Source organism: Doryrhamphus excisus, chromosome 3, assembly GCF_030265055.1.
Source record: "Doryrhamphus excisus isolate RoL2022-K1 chromosome 3, RoL_Dexc_1.0, whole genome shotgun sequence".
NCBI classification, from domain to species: Eukaryota; Metazoa; Chordata; class Actinopteri; order Syngnathiformes; family Syngnathidae; genus Doryrhamphus; species Doryrhamphus excisus.
Window position 1 is genome coordinate 27963602 of NC_080468.1, and position 21939 is coordinate 27985540.

The 21939-nt window shown below is 39.7% G+C and overlaps 1 protein-coding gene across 1 annotated transcript; it reads right to left on the reverse strand.

Annotated features, from left to right (window-relative positions):
• Positions 1-21851, reverse strand: aco1 (aconitase 1, soluble). The gene is made up of 22 exons (XM_058067127.1): positions 21833-21851; positions 20956-21089; positions 19715-19843; positions 13979-14147; positions 11872-12009; positions 11740-11809; positions 11477-11660; positions 9861-10000; positions 9624-9795; positions 8447-8547; positions 8044-8160; positions 6885-7044; positions 6677-6812; positions 6498-6582; positions 5551-5707; positions 4380-4504; positions 4192-4296; positions 3965-4107; positions 3750-3897; positions 1402-1524; positions 964-1149; positions 1-895 (listed from the first exon to the last, which is right to left on the reverse strand). The coding sequence occupies exons 3-22, from the start codon at positions 19821-19823 to the stop codon at positions 782-784; spliced, it is 2682 nt and encodes an 893-aa protein (XP_057923110.1). The 5' UTR covers positions 19824-19843; positions 20956-21089; positions 21833-21851; the 3' UTR covers positions 1-781.
• Positions 21852-21939: the final 88 nt, after the last annotated feature.

A 21939-nucleotide genomic window follows, 5' to 3' on the forward strand; every position in this document is an offset into this window, starting at 1 on the left:
ATTGAAATATCCGCACTGTAAATTACAGAATGTGTGAGCACATGGCTCTTCAGCATGGTAATCGTCCTTGTATTTCCGGTAATATTTTATTTGCTTGGAAGCCATTTATTTGTAATCAATGGCTGAGGCCGATGTTGGCATAATGCTGATGATTATCTGTGATGATGTGATTTGATTGCTGCACCACTGTGCGCAGTCATACACAGAATACCAAGAGTTAGTTGTCTTCAGTGCTGTCTCACTATATATGCTCTTAACATACACACAAGTTACTTTTTTCACAATTTACAAACATATTTTTTAATGTCCGCTCATAAATTTTTGAGAGACAAGTGCAATTTCAAAGAGTGGTAACTTCTGTCAACACACCTCAGACCTACAGCACAACCAGAGATCCCAAATCTCAAATAAGAAAATGCATTTCACAGTCTTTGACAGTTTGTTTTTGAGTATGTTTTTGCACTTCACTCTTCAAAGGAAGCATGTTCCTTATAGAATTGGGCAGAAGATGGCAGAAAAACACTTTAAACTAGACATGGAAAACGACAGGCTGGCGACATCGGCACACCTGGCGTAACAGATCGAGCAAGCAGCAGATCTCGAAGAGAAGTATTTCCACAATCTGTGTGGAAGAAGGTTGCTGTGTGCAGCATTTCAGGAGTAGAAGTAATTCCAAAAAAGAACCCAGTAAAAAAGATGTCATAAAAGAACACATTGAAAAACTGGTGGGGTTAAAATGTGGTGGATTTTATCTTACATCAATCGTTACATTCACTCGCTCTCATTCCAACATCTTGCGGATCATGTAGTTGAGGATTCCCCCGTGGTAGAAATACGCCAGTTCTACATCCGTGTCAAATCTCATCCGTACCTGGAATGTTTTTCCCGTGTCAAGCTGCGAAGAAGAAAATGTTTTTTTTAACAAATATTTTTACAAAAACATTGCATCTTCATATACGTTACCGTTATGGTGACAATCATTCTTGTGGTGATCTGTTCGGGGATGGTGATTGTGAAGCGCTCTCTTCCTGTCAAGCCCAGACTTTCGGCGGTGTCTCCCGGCAAATACTCAAGTGGGATGATTCCCATTCCTACAAGATTACTCCGGTGAATACGCTCGTAGCTCTCGGCAAGAACTGCCTTTATGCCCTTTGGGAAAAACAAACAAAAGCAACAAAACTTGGAGGACATGCAGTCGGTAAATTGACATATTTTGATGGCGCATTTAAGCCTTAACAGTAGATACTATGTCTATCATCTTGTGCCTTTGATACAGAATCCAGCAATCCACTGCCCTAACACCACCATCAAATAACGCACCCATCAAAAGAATCATTTTGTTTGGAGTGAACACTGTTTCACAGAAACAATGACATCACAAGTGAGCTCTGACATCCTTACCAGTAATAACGGACCTTTTGCTGCCCAGTCTCTTGAGCTTCCGGAACCATACTCTCTCCCGGCGAGAATCAGTAGAGGTACTCCGGATTGCTTGTATAGGTCTGCTGCGTCAAACACATCCATCTGGACAATGCAAAATAGGCTTAGTTCAGGGGTCAGCAACCCGCGGCTCCAGAGCCGCATGTGGCTCTCCAGCCTCTTTGTTGCGGCTCCCTTTGCAATGCTTGAATATTTTTTAGCACCCGTGTGGTGAAAATGCACGTCTTTGTTATGAGTTTACAAAAATCCAACTTTGTGTGAGACCATGAATGCATCCTGACTGAGTTCTGACTGGTGACTGAATGAGCAGACAGGATGCTATCCAGTTCTCTCTGACAGGTTAACATGAAGGGAAATGAGTAATACTTTGAGTTATTTGAGTTATTAATTATTATTAATGAGTTATTTGACGATTCTAAAAAATAAATTAGAGCTCATTTAAAAACAAAAGTTTATCTCCAGTACTAGCAAGAGTACTCCAACTCGTCTTTTTTTTCCCCTCCAATGTTGTTTTAAACATACAACGTTTTGCGGCTCCAGGCTATTTTTCTTTAGTGGGCAAGTGGGTGAAATGGCTCTTTTCATAGTAAAGGTTGCCGACCCCTGGCTTAGTTGAAGATGACGTACAAGTGTGAAAGCACCCTGAGTCTGCTCCACAATGAAAGTAGAGATGCCAACCCTCAGGATTTCCCTGAAATGGCCCAGTGAGGATAAAACTAACATGTCTCACGACGGTCTTAACACAGCTTCCTATTAGCGGGTGAATAATCCAACGCTTCTGCTTCACAATGATAGGAAGAGCTGACATCAAAGGATCGAAAAGCGAAGTCACTAAGGCTTGGCTGCCACAAGCCAGTTATCCCTGTGATAACACCTCCTGCTTGAAACCCCGAAAGTCAAAAGAAACTGAAACTGGCCTTCCAATTCAATATTGTGATGTAAAGTCAAACTAATGTAAAGGTACAATGTAGAATTAGAGAATGAGGTGTATCAACATGCACTGGTTACCACCACTCATTGTTCATCGGAGCATACACCAATGATCATTCTTGGGTATGTTCAGTCGGTGGGTTCCACTCTCTTGTGGAAGAAGGGGTGGTTGGCCCAGACGACAGTGTCACTCTCTGGAGCTGTGTGGAGGATTAGGGCCCGCAGATGGGGAGTTGGCCTCTCCTGTCATTTCTCTAGGCCAGGGGTCTCAAACACGCGGCCTGCGGGCCAGCCCCCGCCTTGATATGAAAGTTTAATGTTAGTGCGGCCCGCGCAAGTTTGATATGGATGCTGTATGGTATCATGTACCCAGAAAAAATTATTACGTTTGATTAATGTTCATGTTAAAGGTTAAATAACTGTTAATAGTTATCCTCCCTATCCGTGTGGAAGTGGTAAGTTTTTGGCTATTTAAGTTTAAAGGAAATAACTTGAAGGCTACCGTTTAGGTCGCTAGCTCTTTAGTTTGCAAGTTAGCATGTGTCTGAAGACCCTGCAGTTGCGCAATATGTTGTAAATAAAAAGAGTATAAATGTGACTATAGTCGTGTTTTGTCATGTCTACAGGGCTCTAATAATGCTTTGTTCATTTTAATCTGAAAAAAATTATTTGTCTACCCACCAACTATATGTGGTTTCTTAAGTTTTTATTATTTGCCGTTTTATTATTATTATTATATTTATTTATTTATTACTGATTGATTGATTTTCTTTATTCTTGATTTGTTTATTTATTTTTCATCTTATTTTGTGTAGAAAAATAAAAAGTAAGATATTTAAGAACAGTGAAATGTTTTATCAGAGCTTTTCTTGTAGAAAATTGGAACCAAAGCGAAGTTTTTATATTTTTTTTGTTTTTAATAACTGTGTTTTTTTTTTGGAAAACCTGATGCGGTCCAGTCTCACCCAGACACTAGCTCCAGTGGCCCCCAAGTAAATTGAGTTTGAGACCCCTGCTCTAGGCCTTCTTTCTCCCCTAATTACGGCCACACGTGCCCTTCCTCTTTGCAACTTTGGAATGGGAAGGATCTACTAGCAGTCTGTACAGGTATCCATGCCCTGGGGTATCCCTGAGAAATCAGGAAGGGTAGCTTTTCTGCTGCCGATGTAGAACTGGTCCGGGAGTATGCTTTTTCAGAGATGCTGAGCCTTTCAGTCAATCTAACCCCCTCCTGGAAATCGGGAGGATCGGCATCTCGAAGAAAGAGCCTTGAAACGGCCACCAATGAAACCACATACACATCCAGATACACATTGGAATTACAAATGTCATTTTTTTCCCCAAAAGATGTAAATATATTTAGAAGCATTATTGCTGACCATTTCATTTGTTGGCAGGTAAACCGTTTGCGGCGCCTGCTTGTTGAGGAATTTGTTAAACAGGCGGATGTTGGCAAATGTCCCCCTGGCCATGACAGCGTCGTTACCTCGACGGGAACCGTATGAGTTGAAGTCACGTGGGGTTACACTGCCAATGCATAACATAATGTGAGACAATACTTGGTGTTGTACAACAAATTATATTCAATATTCACCCTCTGCTTGACAGGTATCGGGCGGCAGGGCTGTTTCTGGTGATGTTTCCGGCAGGAGAAATGTGGTCCGTAGTGACTGAATCACCCAAGTTTAGCAGTACATAGGCACCATCAATGGACCTAGGAGGGTTTAACTGCATGGTCTGAATGAACAAAATGAAACGTGAAATTAGCGTTATTTACATATTTTGGTCATAAAACCATGACAAGATGTTTAGTTTATTTACCAAACCGTCAAAAAAGGGTGGCGACTTGATGTAAGTTGAAGTCAAGTCCCAGGGATATAGCTTGTCGGATGGCGCAACCAGTGAGTTCCAGCGTTCGTTTACTTTCTGCAGTGGATCATTCACACATGTCAACATTAGTCTAGCTAGACAAAAAAGCAAAAAACTAAAAGGATTAGCTGATAAAATACCTCAATTTTCTCATAGACCTCTCTAAACATGGACGGAATGACAAACTTTTTCTCTTCACGCTGGATCTCTTCTCGTGTGGGCCAAATATCCCTCAGGAAGATCTCTCTACCTTCTGAGTTAATTGCTAAAAAAGAACAAAATAAAAGATTAGCACATTTCAAAAGGGTGTATGATACTCTGCTGAGAGGGGCCCGGGGTGCTTTGGGGATTGGGGAAAGCATAGCCCTAGGCCAGGGGTCGGCAACCTTTATTATGAAAAGAGCCATTTCACCCCCTTGCTCACTAAAGAAAAATAGCCTGGAGCCGCAAAACATAGTATGTTTAAAACAAAATTGGAGGGAATTTGGGGCTATCAAAGTAGTTCAGATAAGAAAAAAAACAAGTTGGAGTACTCTTGCTAGTATTATATTAAATATAAACTTACATAAATATATGTGTAAATTACTGTAAACTTACCTGATACCTGAAGTTCCAATGCCGCTGTTTTATATGATCTCTAATTTATTTTTTAGAATTGTCAAATAGCTTTGGGAAAGTATGAAAAGTATTTATAAAGTATTTTCCTTAATGTTTACCTGTGAGAGAGAACTGAATAGCATCCTGTCTGCTCATCCTTGTACTCATCCAATCACCAGTCAGAACTCAGTCAGGATGCATTCATGGACTCACACAAAGTTGGATTTTTTTAAACTCATTACAAAGACATGCTTTTTCCCCACTGTGGTGTTAAAAAATATTCAAGCATTGCAAAGGGAGCCACAACAAAGAGGCTGAAGAGCCACATGCGGCTCTGGAGCCGCGGGTTGCTGACCCCTGCCCTAGGCCAACATTTATGTACAGTAACTGTACACCTTTTACATGACAATTTAAGTATTCACTACTACCATACTGTACATTCCTATGTTAGGTGAATTGGCAACTCTCAACAGTCTGTTATGTATGAATGTGAATAGTTGTTTGTCTACATGTGCCCTGCGATCGGCTGGCGACCAGTCAACCACCATTTAGCAAACAAAAACAAAACAAACTGTGCAGTTAACATTTTCTGTGGTCATTTTTATGATAATCATTACAATTCCTCTTACGACATTATTGATATAACAGGATTATGGTTATGAAGTTTAGACTTTCAAGGCCAGAAAGCCTCCAAAATCTTCTTACAGTACTCACCAAGAGGCTCTGTTTCAAAGTCAATCCTTACAGTCCCAGCTATCGCATAAGCGATGACTAGTGGAGGCGATGCAAGGTAGTTGGCCCTGGTGTTGGGGTGAACACGTCCCTCAAAGTTGCGGTTGCCTGAAAGTACACCTGCGGCGACCAAATCTCCCTAAAAGACAAAGAAGGGTAAAACATCAAATGCACTTAAGAGCAAAAGATGCACTATGGAAACAATTTTAAATAATAATTACAATCATGACATTGTTAAATTTTGTGGGAAAATATGTCAGCACTTAATTGACAGACATCTTTATACACACAGAAATATCTTGCTATGTCAGTTGGCCAACATCTGTTGATTACGCCCCAGACTCTCACAGTTTAACCACAGTATAACGAAAAAAACGTCAAGCCAATATTTGTGTTCGATTCAATACATTGTCCTAAAAACAACATTTCATTGGTGTGTCGTACATCTCCATAAAGGCAAAAACACAAAGATGGTGGAGATATACAGTACATAATTTTGTAATGCTACTAATCCTCCTGTAATTAGTACAGACACAGATACAGTAGGGTTCAACAACATTTAAGGGAAGGAGAAGAGGGCTAATCAGATGTTTGAGGAGCTTCATGTAGTAAAGATACTGTCGTGGTGAAATATGGGATGTTCAGTTGGGCTGAGGCAGAAAACAAGGTTAGGAACGAGGTGGAGAACCGGGTACGAGATTAACATTATTGTCTCACAAACAGAAGGCACTTTTAAGGCACATCGTAATTTTTTTTAGAAAATTAAGGGCTTTTAAGAACGCCTTTTATTGCGGGAATACGGTATGTATAATGGGATTTGTCTGGGTTTGAGGACTGCTAATGCTTTTGCTTGCCCTTGAGCCCCAAAGTATGCCAACCCCTGCGCAGGAAACATGTGGAGACAGTTTGTTAGTGCAAACCCTCGTTACCTGGTTAATGGCCTCTACAACTGCCTCCGGGAGGGGTCCACTGTTGCCTATACATGTCATGCAACCATATCCGACCACCTCGAAGCTGAAAGGTATACGATAGTGATAGAAACTTTTCAAATGGAAAGGACACTAAAAGTGCAGTTTGGGGGTACATGACTGTTCTTTTAGCAGCTTACCCTAACTGAAAGAGGTAGTCCATCACGCCACTCTCCTTCAGGTAGTAGGTAACCACGCCACTGCCTGGTGATAGACTGGTCTTAATGTAAGGCTTTACACTTAACCCATTCTCCACTGCCTTTTTAGCGAGGAGTCCTGGAAAGAAAAAATAACAATAACAATCCAATCGAAAGCCCCAAAAAACAAACAAGATGAAAGCTTACCCACCTGCTCCGAGCATGACAGATGGGTTGCTGGTGTTTGTGCAGCTGGTAATAGCCGTGATAACCACTGAGCCATGGCTTAATGTGTACTCTTTGCCGTCAAAATGGAAGGGAATGGTCAAGTTTTGGGAGTCTGGACCCACAGCAAAACCCTTGAAACCTTGCTGAAGTTAGCCAGAAAATATTATATACATTTGTGAGGTTAACCAGTGCAATGATACACCAGACAAAACAAAAAAACACCAGCGATAGTGGTTGGTGGGGACTCAGATCCAGGCCTTATGTACATGGTCATAAAGAGACTGTTTCTTCTCCCACACTGCCCACCAAATTTACATATATGTTCCTACGCAAAGGTACAAGTGGATGAATCAAATACTCTGCATGGGAATGTTCTTACAATCTCTTTATGTACGCTTGATAAATGAGGCCTCAGGTTTGGGCACATAGGGGCACACATTTGATTGTTCTTGGTCAATCTGGTTCCTGGGGACAGGGATGTCATGCAAAATGCGGCTGAACTTGTGCATGGTGTTTGACCCAGCTCCACTCACAAAAAAAATTTGAGAGGGTTTTCCTGCACCTTCCAGTTGAGGAATAGGTGTCTTTTTGTTGTGGTTTCTGCTTATGTGTAAAGCAGTATAGTTATCACTTAGCAATTTAGCATTGGGGTTTACAGTTAGTTGTGTGGAAGTGAGTTTATCTTGCTTGTGTCCAGATTAGAGAGCTCTAAACCTTATTAACTAGAATTGGACTTTCAGTTTCAATTGCCTTGTGTGACTGCAATCTCGGCTAATTTTCTATACCGCTTACCCTCACTAGGGTTGCAGGTATGCTGGAGCCTATCCCAGTTGTTATTGGGCCAGAGGCGGGGTACACCCTGGACGGGTCGCCAGCCAATTGCAGGGCACATATAGACAAACAACCATTCACACCCACATTCATACCTATGGACAATTTAGCCTAACATGCATGTTTTTGGAATGTGGGAGGAAGCCGGAATACCCGCAGGAAAACCCACGAATGCACGGGGAGAACATGCAAACAGCACGCAGAGAATCAAACCTAGGTCTTCGCAATCTCTTGACTGTGTGGCCTACATGCTAACCACTCGATCACCGTGCAGCCTTTTACAAAAAAAACGGACAGCGAGTGAAACTCACCTTTGCTCCAAGGCAGGTTTCAAAGTCTTTCTTCATGTCTGAAAGGGGTATTTTGTCCTGAGGTCTTTTGGGGCCACTGCAGCACGGAACCACAGTACTAAGGTCCAACTCGACAACCTTAAAAGAGAAAAAGTGGTTATTAATGTGCCTGCAGCCACTATGATATGCATATATTCTTCTTATCAACTGATGAGAAGAAGACCAATTGAAAAATTGTAAGAACATCAATTTGTTTTGTCTCTTACATTTCTTCTTTTGCAGTTTGAAGCTCTACCTAGAACCCAACCCCTTAAGATCCAACAGTGCAAACTGTAAATTCTTACAATTTTTAACTGGCCTTGAAAGTGTGTACACATTACATATGTTAACATTTTAATTAAAGCTGCATAGCATCACGACTGACTTGACTGAAATCCGGATCCTGTGCGACGTTGCTGTAGTCTCGGAACATGGACACTGCCTTCAAGTACTTTGTGATATAGGACAGCTTTTCTGGTTCTCGCCCTGAATTACGACAGAATGTAAAAAAAGACATTACTACAATACTCGTTTCGATTCATCCCAAATTGTGCAGGGTAATTAACAAGTATCCAGGGTCCTCATTAAGATAGACAGATAGACAGATAGACTCCCTTTATTGTCATTGCACAAAAACACAGTCGTGAAATTGCCAACGAAATGTCGTTGCCTGGCTCCCATATAATAACAGACACAAAAGAAGATAAGTAATAATAAATAATAATAATAATAATAATGTGGAGAATAAATAGATAGAATAGACACCAAATATGAACAACATAATGTAAAGTGCAGCGTGAACAGTAAATTGCCCAAATAATTTAAATAATTTAAATAAATAATAATAATGTAAGTAAAGGTAGAGGGGCTTATTTGGCATTCAGCAGTCTGATGGCCAGGGGGAAGTAGCTGTCTCTGAACCTGGTCGTCCTACAGCGGATGCTGCAGAGCCTTCTCCCCGATGCCAGGCGAGAGAACAGTCCATGCCTGGCATTAAAAAAAGTGTGTGGGAACTTCCTGGTGTGAATGACAGTTATTGAGTTATTGATGGGACGCTATGCTACACTGCACATAGGACTGTCATTGTGATTAAAAAAAAAAAAAGGTTGTATATTTTTGTCTGTATCATCTTACCACTGTTGGAAAAAGGTATTGTTTGCTTTCAAATATTGGCTTGGGAGTTGTAGATTTTTTTGTATTTGAAGTATATCTTTTGTACTTGAAGCAACTTGAAAGAATGGAAGAAATCTATTCCTTTGTGTGTGTATAAAACATGCCGTATTTGTTTCTGAAGCAGGATCTCTGGATGTATTTGTTTGATAGGTAAACCGAGGGTTTTTGTTCTGGGTTTTGGTATTGTTAAAAGGCCAGTGCCGGAGGACCGCAGGGTCCGTTGGGGGTTGATATGGTAAAAGCAGATCAGATAAATAAGAAGATGCAAGGCTGTTAAGACATTTAAAAACCAGTAAATAATCTTAAAATGGATCCTGAAGCGGACGGGGAGCCAATGTAGCGACTTTAAAGGTAAGGTGACAAACACTGTCAAACAAATAGCTACTCACCTGTTTGCTTGAGGTACTCAATGCTTACATCGTCAACTGGAAAGAACGCCGCAGTCGCTCCGTATTCCGGACACATGTTGGAGATGGTGGCTCTGTCTGCGATTGACAGCTGTGCCACGCTTGGCCCAAAAAATTCCACAAACTTTCCCACGACGCCCACTTGGCGGAGGTGCTGAAACACATCAAACAAGATCAGGACTGGCACTCTCTACACATGTGAAACATTGATGTCATTACCTTTGTTACAGTCAGAACGATGTCCGTGGAGGTAATGAATTTGTCTGGGGTCCCGTGCAACTTATATCCAACCACTTCAGGCAGAACCATACTGATTGGTTGACCCAGCATCACTGCCTCTGCTTCGATTCCACCCACACCTTACATAGAAAAAAATCAGCCAGGACAATCAGTTTTTTTTTTTGTTTTTTTTTTAAATATTGAGCAACAACAAAAACAAAAAACCCACCTCTTTAAATCTGTTTTTAATGTCTAACTTTTTATATCTGACTGCTGCGCCCCGCTCCGCCTTTACTCATGTTTTAACTGTGTATTAACAAATGAATGTTGTATTTTGGTGTGTCTTCTACTCTGTTTACTTGCTTTATTCAACTCCATTCTTCTGTAAAGTGTCTTTGAGTATTTTGAAAAGCGCTATACAAATAAAATTTATTATTATTATTATTATTAACAAATACAGTAGACTACAAATGCCCAGCCTGGCCATGAGACCATCTATGGCGAGTGAATAGCAACTCATTAGATCAATTAATAACTGCTTTAAATCTGACTGTCAGCCATTTTTTGGGCCCTAAACACTTCACAGCACCTCTTATACACCAGACGACTCCAGGTAAGTTGCAGATCTGGTTTCGGTTTCCTCAAGTTTATTAGTTCAAGTTAATAGTAGTCAGTCTGTCTGACACAAGTTTGTCAGTTTCTCCTTCACTTCTGTGGCAATTGTTTTTCCCCAGATACAGCAACCAAAAATTCCTACCTCCTCAAACTATCTTTGCGAGTGCAAAATTCTAAATAATTCAACGTAATTGGTTAATATACACGTCACATCATTTGTAAATGGAGCATTGTCTGCATTTTTTAAAATTTAATAGGCATGTGTTTCCTTTATGTACATTCTTAGCCATGTTTTGTTTTTTTTTTTTTAGCTGTTTTTATATCTTTAAAACGCATAGAAAAGAGAAAGACATATGGGGCAAAATGGGGACAACATTTCTGGGAGCACTTCCTGTGTCCGAGGGTGCTTTGCTGTACACTTTATGCTGGAAAGCACTAGCTTTGAGCTAGCATAAAAGTCGGTTAATATTCTGCATTATATGTTGGTCTGTGTTTATCCACCGTTGATGCGTGTACTTCTTTTGACACCATGAGTACGATTGGTATGTGAAGTGGTGCCGTCCCGCACTTGAAAGTGATATAGTTGTCATTTTCTGTGCACTACACTACATTTGAGTAACATATAGTGGTTCAAATATCACATGACACAATGCTCATTGAATGATAAACTTAATAACACAGTCTAAAGAAAGGTTGAAATTTGTAGCACAATTATTGACCAGCAAAATTTGTTATTGTAACAGGCATAAGAATAAATAAAGCATGGCAAAAATGTGTCAGTTTCTTCATCAACTCATGGTCAAAACCTGCTTTTGCAGGCATCTACCCATCCAACGGAGCCATCAAGAGAAGCTCTCACTGCATCAGTCCATGAAACATCAAACAATGCCTGTCAGGTATTTCTTGGTCCAAATGTTGATAAGTCAACACTGGCCACTATTTCCAATAAAACGTTTGACTGTCCCATGTCGTATTGATCTAGGTTACCATTTTTGTCTTACCCCAACCAAGAACACCGAGGCCATCGATCATGGTGGTATGGGAATCTGTGCCCACTAGGCTATCCGGGTAGAAATACCCATCATGGTTAAACACCACTCGGGCCAAGTACTCCAAATTGACCTGGTGAACAATTCCAGAACCAGGTGGAATGATACGCATGTTTCTGAACGCCTGGGACCCCCACTGAAAAATATAAAATAAGCAAAATCAGATGACTGACAATAAATGTCTAATTGCGCGGATTCAAGTCCAGTTGATTCACCTTAAGGAACTGGAATCTCTCTTTGTTGCGTTCAAACTCCAAGTTCTCGTTTTTCTGAAGGCTATCAGACCTTTAGGGAAAGAAATGTTAATAGTGCATTTGAAAAATACTTTGCCATTGTGATTTTCTTACTTTTTGTTGAAGTCCACTTGGACGGAATGATCAATGACCAGGTCAGCCGGGCAGACAGGATTAATCTTCTCTGGGTTGCCGCCAAGCTTAATCACAGCATCACGCATTGCAGCGAAATCCACCACAGCAGGTACACCACTATGAATGAATTCAAGATTTTGTTGGTGCAAATTGTCTCTAAGTTGAGGAGTGGAATGCTCTTAGATAGACTCCCTTTATTGTCATTGCACAAAAACACAGTCGTGAAATTGCCAACGAAATGTTGTTGCCTGGCTCCCATATAATAACAGACACAAAAGAAGATAAGTAATAATAAATAATAATAATAATGTGGAGAATAAATAGATAGAATAGACACCAAATATGAACAACATAATGTAAAGTGCAGCGTGAACAGTAAATTGCCCAAATAATTTAAATAAATAATAATAATGTGAGTAAAGGTAGAGGGGCTTATTTGGCATTCAGCAGTCTGATGGCCAGGGGGAAGTAGCTGTCTCTGAACCTGGTCGTCCTACAGCGGATGCTGCAGAGCCTTCTCCCCGATGCCAGGCGAGAGAACAGTCCATGCTGGGGGTGTGTGGGGTCAGAGCAGATCCGATGGGCTCTAGATACACACCGGCTGTTTGCTATGTCCTTAATGGGGGGGAGCTGGGTCCCGATGATCTTCTCCGCTGTCCTCACCACTCTCTGCAGTAACGTCCAGTCCGAGGCCTTGCAGCTCCCAGACCAGACGGGACAACACCAGGTTGTTGTCACTCGGTACGTTTCCATGCACTGAATTCCTCACACTACTGAAATAATTTGGTTGTGCCATTTTTCAAAACTCAGTGTGACATCCCTGTTTGTATGCACTACCTCCATTTTGATTGTTGACCATACGCTCTATGCATTCCAAAACGCTAGGTGGCTCTTATACACCTTTCAGCATGGATAAAAATGTGATTTTCCTGGTTGACTTGTTATGTCACAAAGCTTCTCAACCAGCGTTGTCAGATTTCCTTATGAGAAGCGACAGTGGGCTCAAGTTTCTCAAGTTTCCTGATGTTTCGGGCTTGTTTTCAGAGAGCTAGTAGCTTGTTTCACTCGCCAGATATAGAATCAGTGTCTCTTTGTCTAAACTGAAACACGCACATTTTTGGGAGCATTTCATTAACAGAAAGATAAATAACAGGACACAAATGTATACTTATAGGTTATCACATGGTTTGTCTGGTATCAGGCCAGGTATCGTGCCCCCAAGTGTCAGTATCAACCTGAGACCGAAGGTCATCTACCCAAATATCCATGATATTTGGCAACACAATCATCACTGATAAACTACGCATGGCCTCATCTCAACCAACATCTTGTTCATTCATCGCAAGCCTTTATACTGCCCCGGTTTCCAATGCTGCTCCATTACCAACCTATCCTGTATCGATCTCAGAGGTTTTGGATAAACTCTTCAAGCTGGATTCCAATAAATCCAGTGGCTATAATGGGTTTGAGCCTACATTTTTAAAAGTCTATTCCAAAAGGATGCACTGTCTTTGGCAAAAATTCCTTCAGTTTTGCTGGAGCGACTGACTGGAACGCCCTTCAACACACTCTGAAACTTTCAGCTAGTCTAGAGTCTAGTCTATTCTATACCAGTCTATTCCATCTTATTCGGAATCGCATTAGGCCCGTCACAATAATCACAACCAATTCATAAATTCATCATCCATTTTCTATACACTCTTCATACTTAAACTTTCAACTTTTTAAACAGAAACTGCAACAGTCCCTAGCTGCCTGTTGTAAGTGTTGAGTCATTCTGGTCTTGAGAGGTGTTACCCCTACGTTCCAGCTCGCTGTGGCTTGTGCCATAAACTATAAATGTATTTTTGGTGGATTTTTCAAAAATCTGTACAACATAATTACAAGCAATAAAAAACATACAGTATAGTTGAATGGTGACAAGGACCCTTTAAGACAGCACAATGCAAATGAGACCAAAGTAGTCCATGACAACTGCCTTCATAAAAGTGTATACTTCTTTCTCTTTTAAAGAAGTAAGTACTGCCTTTATAAAAGTGTATACAATATTTAAAAAAAACAAAGAAAAATTGGGGGCCAGACATACGTGAAGTCCTGCAGGATAACACGTGCCGGCATGAACGGGATCTCCACCGTCTGCATCTGTGTCTCCTTCCAGTTCAGAATATCTTCGACATTGGACTGCTTCACCAGAAAGCCATCACAGTTCCTCACGGCGGACTCCAATAGAACTCGGATTGAGAAAGGCAAGCTGTCTGAAAATAAATCAACAATAATAATAATCATAAAATAGAAAGCCTGTAATCTGTACAACAAAGATATTTGCTGATCAAAGCTCATGTATTTAACAGTAGTCAGGAGTGTGTTTTTAATGGCCAAAACATTCATTCATTCATTCATTTTCTACCGCTTATCCTCACAAGGGTTGCGGGCGATGCTGAAGCCTATCCCAGCTGATGGCCAAAACATTTTCGGCAAAAAACACTCAAGAGATTCTCTCCTGCACAGGTGTACCAGTCAATCGGTCAATGTTAAAAGTAACTTTAGATAAAAACTGAACTAGAGGCGAGCTGGAGAAAACCTAATAAATTGGAGGCAGTGTGAGACTTTTTAAATTGCTTAATGAGATGCCGCTGAGTTCGTCTCGGAAGAGGCGGTTGCTGTGTGTGACTGGCCAATCACAGAGAGTGAAGAGTGAATACATAATGAGCATTTTCGTTAAACACGAATACGGACAATGACCAATGTACTCTTTTCACACTCTGATCTGGCAAAAATGCATTATCCGTAAGGGATACTCATTTATAATGAGTATCCGGCTCATCCCTAATAATAAGCACACAATGTCCTCCTTAACTGTCCCTTCATGAATGGTGTATACCAGCACATTAACTGGGCCGGTGTTAAAGAGGACCTACAGATTCTACTACTAAAAATTAGAATATCCTGAAAAGGTTGTTATATTTCTGCAATTCAAACTAAAAGGTGAATTTGACATTCTATATTAAAGCATAATATGCAAATCAATATATTTCAAGTTTTTATTTCTTTGGGTTTTGCTGATCAAGTCTTGCAGATTAACCAAATTCGAAAACAATTTGAATACTACATACAATCAATGTAAAAAATGATTTTAAAAACAAAAATGTGAGGGCTCCAAAACCAAACTCTTGGACCTGTATTTAGTACTTGTTTGGGGCCTCTTCTGCCAAAATAACAGCCTTTATTCAGCGTGCCATGGATGCTACCAGTTTGTGGCATATCTCAGGGGTTATGGAAGACCAGTATGTTTCAATTGCAGCCTTTATGTCACCATTAGGGCTTGTGAGCGTTGCGGTGCGACCCAAGGACAGAGAGCAGGACCAGATGTAGGTAAAAGTGTTATTTGTAGTAATAACTGTGGCAGCAGGACACAACAACTCAGGAAGGCAAACATCCAAACGATAATGATCCCAAAAAGGGAGAAGCACACACCTGAACTAAAAAGACACAGGAGAAATTAGGGACAGGTGTGGGTGATAAGTACAACAAAGGAAGACGAGGCAAAGCAGGAAGTTAATTACAAAATAAGAGCATCCAAAAAAGCCCAGAGAGGGAACATAAACAAACTGTCACGTGGGAACCTACACAGGGCATGGCACTTATTGTTTGGTCTCTTCCCATACAGTTTTCTCTTGACAATGCCCCACAGATTTTCTGTGGGGTTCAGGTCAGGTGAGTTTGCAGGCCAATCTAGCATGGTAATCCTGTGGTTGTTGAACCAGGACTTTGTACTTTTAGCAGTATGAGAAGGTGCCAAGTCCTGCTTGAAGATGATGTCTGATTCTCCATAAAGCTGTTCCGCTGCAGCAACGTTGAAATGCTCTAAAATGTCCTGGTAGATGGCTGTGATTGTGTTTGACTTCATGAAGCACAGAGGACCAACACCAGCAGCTGACATGGATCCTCAAGTCATCACAGACTGGGGAAACACTGGACTTCATTCATCTTCGATAGTGCTCTTCTTTGGTCTTTCTCCAGACTCTGGGACCTTTGTTGCCAAATCAGATGCAAAACTTGCTCTCATTAGAAGAGAGGACTTTTGACCAATGGGCAACAGACCAGTCCTTCTTTCCTCTTGCCCAGGAAAGGCGCCTCTGATGGGTCTAAACATTTCAATGTCCAGCATTTCCACGTTGGAAAGACGTTGGCAGGGCTCGACAATAACGATGTACCGATGGCCCGGGGCAAGTTAAAACAAAATTCGGGCAAGTAAATCCAATCATTAATATTCCCGTCGGGCAAGTACACTTTAGCATGCCATACTGCCAAGAGTTTTTTTTAAAGCGGTTCTTGTTGGGTGTTGGTAAAACACGGACTGCGTAATTCCGATGGTAATTTGCAAAGCAATCCTTGCAAATCTTGAAATGGACCAATCAGAATCGTTTATTTAGACCGCGGTCCGTAATCCACAATCCGCGTTTTACCCACACCCGTTCTTGTTCGCGATCAACCAATCAGCGATCGTTTTACTAGGAAAACATCTATCATGGCGTCCATACCAACATCGTCTAATTCTTCAACAACTTGTGAAGGAAAACACCAAAAAGTGATGAACCAGTGCCTCCTAAACAAGTATTTTATTAGCGGCAGCAAATCAAATGATGGCAAAGGTGAGTGAATCACATTGCTGTGACAATTTGAAGTGGTCACAATGAAACACCACCCATTAGATCCAATACCAAGTGCTGATTTTGCACAAGCTACAAAATCTAGCGGTTTCATTTCTCTGTGTATTTTTCTCACCTTTGCTTCACAAATTATTGTTTGACCATTGAGCATTTTTTTCTGGATTAAAAACACTTTACTAGTACACAAATGTGTCAAATGTTTCATTGTGGTGCACAACTTATAAATATCACTGCTTACTACGACTACCATGTGTAAGGTAGCATGGCTTGCCATGTTAACATACATCTCCACAAATTTTCAGACATTCCTCCAAATATAATGCATCAGTACTATTGTCTGATTAATTATCAGCATATATTGATATATGATATCATTATGGCAGTCTTTTCATTTTACATGGGGCAAGTTCGGGCAAGTAGTTTTCACCTTAAGGATTCCCCATGGGCAAGTCATTTTTGTTTTTAACGTAGAGCCCTGGTTGGGCTTGAGCAACAGCTAGTCAGCTAATCCAGCTGCATACTGGCCCATGTTCACAAAACAGTCCAGTGTGAAATGCCGTTGGCAGATTAAGGAATGGATTAAGGAATTTAAACAATGCCCAAAAGTGAGCGAATTCAAGAACCAATACAAGCAGTTGATGTTCGCAAAATACAGGTAAGAAGATTCTTGAACTTGTTTTGTATCTGTTATTTATTTATAATTAGATTGATTATTAGATATGATTGCTATTATATATTATATATATTATATTATATATATATTATATGCGATTATTATATATGATTGTGGAAAAATCTCATTTATTACATGTCACATTATCTTATAACTTTTCTATGTATTAAAATGGAATACAGTTTATCATTGGAAGATAAACTGATATACCACGGGTCTCAAACTTGCGGGACGCAAGATTGAGGCCCCCGCCTTGATATGAAAGTTTAATGTCAGTGCCGCCCACGCAAGTTTGTTATGGATGCTGTATGGTATCATGTACTTACGACACTGCTCCCAGCTGGAACTGAGTATGATGCTAACTTGCTAATTGGGTAAAATTATCAAGTTTCATTAATGTTCATGTTAAAGGTTAAATAACTGTCAATACTGTTATTTGAATCTGAAAATATATAATTTCTCTAACCCCCCTCTCTTATTTGCTGTTGTATTATTTTATTTATTTATTTATTACTGATTGATTGATTTATTTTCTGAAGCCTCGCTGCCCGGCTGTACCACGTGACGGATTCGGGAAAAGGTTCAGAATTTGCCGCGATGTTTGCCTGTCACTCAGCTATATAAACCCCTCAGGCTTAAACATTAAAATGTGGGGATTTGTCAGTTGAGCGTGTGGATAGTGTTTGTCGATGGTTTGGTTACTATACGGTTACGTTAGTTAGTTGGAGTTCAGAGAGAGAAGATATGGAGCCAGCTAGAAAAAGGAAAATTTCTCCTGTGCGGGAACATTTTGACTTGATCAGTCCGAATAAGTAAGACCAATCCAACACTATTAAGATATGGTTTGTTTGCATTTAAAACCTGTATTTGTCATTGTTATTGAGAGGTGAAGTGCTTATGTGTTTCAAGGAGTTGGAGTACAATAATAACACCTCATCCATGTTCAGACATTAACATGCCTAAAGATGAAACTGGACCTTCACCCATCTATGGTAAGGTTAATAGTACTACATTATAATATTAATATATTAGAGTATTACTAACACAACTTATGTTCATTGTGCAAATGAAAGATCACACGTTTTATCAGCCACAAGAAAACAAGAAAGGATGAAGCCCTTGTTGACATGGATGTCAAAGATACACAACCCTAAAGCATTGTGGAGATGTTGTATCAAAAAAGAGGAATCGCCTTAAACCAAAAATTGTTAAGAAAAAATTCTTACTGAATAAAAATCAATTAAATCTCCCATATTACGTCCAAGTTACACAAGCACTTTCCCTGAGCCCATGCCAGCCAGGTGACATAAAACCACGATGAAGCTAGCCATATCACATGATACATGGCATTTATGGACAAGAAAACATTCAGTATTTTATATATACAGTATATTTTCTTACACTTTGTAGATTAATCATTTGGTTATACAATTTTTGTAGTACACGATCATTTCCGAGAGCCAAAACAGATCAGCCACCTGTAATTGTATCCAAGGCCAGCAGGTGGTTTTGTGTGCACATGAAGCTTCAAGAAATGAATCCATTCTCGAACCAGTTGACTGATATGGTTCAAAGCCTCATGGGGCTTCATCTCGCCATCATTAGTCCCAGTGTCTCCATGATAACTCTCTTTATCCAGCCATGTTATGGAACCAACAAGTAACATTTTGAGAAAGCAAATAAAACTTAAAATAATAATAAAATAAAATAAAAATAAAACTGCTGCAATCCAAAAATAAACAACATGCATCTTTAGGCCGGCGAAGCCTAGTGAGGATAAACGGCATAGGAAAAGGATGGATGGGCAACTAAATATATAATCAAAATCTAACAAAAAAAAACATTAACGCAAAAAAAAGTTTACATTATAAGGTCTAGTCCAGGGGTCGGCAACCTTTACTATGAAAAGAGCCATTTCACCCACTTGCCCACTAAAGAAAAATAGCCTGGAGCCGCAAAACGTTGTATGTTTAAAACAACATTGGAGGGAAAAAAAAAGACGAGTTGGAGTACTCTTGCTAGTACTGGAGATAAACTTTTGTTTTTAAATGAGCTCTAATTTATTTTTTAGAATCGTCAAATAACTCATTAATAATAATTAATAACTCAAATAACTCAAAGTATTACTCATTTCCCTTCATGTTAACCTGTCAGAGAGAACTGGATAGCATCCTGTCTGCTCATTCAGTCACCAGTCAGAACTCAGTCAGGATGCATTCATGGTCTCACACAAAGTTGGATTTTTGTAAACTCACAAAGACGTGCATTTTCACCACACGGGTGCTAAAAAATATTCAAGCATTGCAAAGGGAGCCGCAACAAAGAGGCTGGAGAGCCACATGCGGCTCTGGAGCCGCGGGTTGCTGACCCCTGGTCTAGTCACTCTAGTGTATCCAACAAGAGGGTTAAAAACTATTTTTTTTTTTTAAATTTGAGATCCTCCATTATAACATACACTTGACAGATGATGTTCTCTTACCATATCGGGGATCTCCAAGTTTGGAGAGGTTGTAAAACAGCTGATTTTTAATTTCAGGATCCAGAGGCTCAACTATATGCTGGAATGGATTTGTCACAGTTCCGGCCATCCTCCCCAACGGTGCAAATTCTGAAACAAATAATTGAAAAATTTATAAAGGCGCTTCTAAGCAGAAAATGCGGAAAATGTAAAAAAAAAAAAAAATGTGAGTGAGACAAAAAAAGTGCTGAGTGCAGTCCAATAACAAAGATGGCATCTGCTAGATTTTAAGATTTTTTAGATTTTAAGAACAAATAACATCTAAAAATGCCTCTGCTTCCACGCCACAAAACTGTTTTGAATGTGCATGAGAGCACCAAAAATGAGACACTGAAAGGTGGAAGAAACTTTCCAAAGTTTACAAAAACGGACATCATTTCCAGACAGTGGATGCTCTTTGTGAAGCAGTCTTCCCCCCCTGGAGCTTGAACCTTGGTATGAAGCATGGCCAAACCAATTTTTCAGCCGATTAACAAAAGTGGCACAACTCCTTATTACTACTTTTTTCACAAATGTAGGGGGAGTTCTGATTTTGTGGCACTATGGTCTAAAGCTTTTGTTCATCAGCCTATTTTATTATAATGGCTGCTTGCAATAAACTGCTTTCTCAAAAACAATATTTGTTCCCGTCCCATTTCTTGTTTTTGCATTTTGAAGCTCTACTTAGAACCCTTTTAGGTTCCAACAGTGCAAAATGTAATTTTTTTTTTATTTTTCAGCTGTTCTTAACATTTTGTTGTGTATGCCTCTGTTGTTTGTATGTACAATATTTATATTATGCAAGATGATCCGCCATTAATATAACCAATATCACATCATATAAATATAAATGACACATCTCTGTATGTATGTGTGCATTGATTAATTTTTTTTTTGAGATTTGTGTTCTTGTTGCCGATTAGATAAGGGAGGGGGGCACAAAGTCTAAAGTCTACTCCCCAGTGTCAAGTTACAGTATAAACTTGTTAAACTCGTCTACACAGTTTTAAACCCAGCCTAGCATTAAAATCAATGACTGTTATTTCTATTTTTAATATTATTATTAGAAAGTTGTGTTATATTGGTCAAATTAGTCATGGTTAAGCTCCGCGCAGATGACGTGTTCGTCTGTCAGCTACCTATTTACCTATTAAACATGTTTATTTGTACACTTTGTGTGATACGTTAAATAAATCACGGGTCGGATGGTGTTGTTTCCTTACCTAGTCTTGAGCAACGTCGTCTGACAGTCGACTGCGCGAAGCGCTTCCGCGTTCTCGTCTACTTCCGTGTCCGTCATCTTCCTCGTTGGTTTAATTGACCAGCTTTAACGGCGCATTACTGCCACCCCAATGTACTGGCGGATAGAATAGGAGACCATACCACAAGCATTTTTATTTTATTTTATTGGAAGAGAACACAAACAATGAACGTATAAAGAGTATATACATACAGAAGTGTTAACAATTTCAAGCAAATGTCAGAATAAATACAGAGCAGGCTATTGTAGAATAGAATAGAATAGAATAGAATAGAATAGAATAGAATAGAATAGAATAGAATAGAATAGAATAGAATAGAATAGAATAGAATAGAATAGCCCTTTATTGTCATCGTAACAAGTACAACGAAATTGAAAAAGTGCCCAACAGTCAGTGCATCATTCATACATCAACTAGATTAAGAATAAATAAATAAAATAAAATAAAATAAAATAAATAAATAAAATAAAATAAAATAAAATAAAATAAAATAAAATAAAATAAAATAAAATAAAATAAAATAAAATAAAATAAAATAAAATAAAATAAAATAAATAAATAAAACACTCAGTCGAGCATAAAATTCATTCATTCATTCACTTATATTTTATCCTTTGTTACAATAATGAATAGTTTTACTTGATTAGCCGTTATCTAAACTTAAAAGGCAGTTACACCCACACATAGTGCTTTGCAGCAGCTTAATACACCCACACATATAAGTCACCATGGCATGGACACATCAAAGGAGCACACAAGCAGCAAATCTCTAGACACCTGGGGTGAAGAACATCGAGGCCGGCACCACCAGTCACCACCAGCTCCAGGCTCTCCTCACCTTACTGCCCCTTCGCGGATTGGTCCACATCTGCCTGCCATGGAAGGGCGCTGTCTTCACCCATTGGCCGCCGGCAACCGCCGCAACTGCACAATCTAAAATGAATA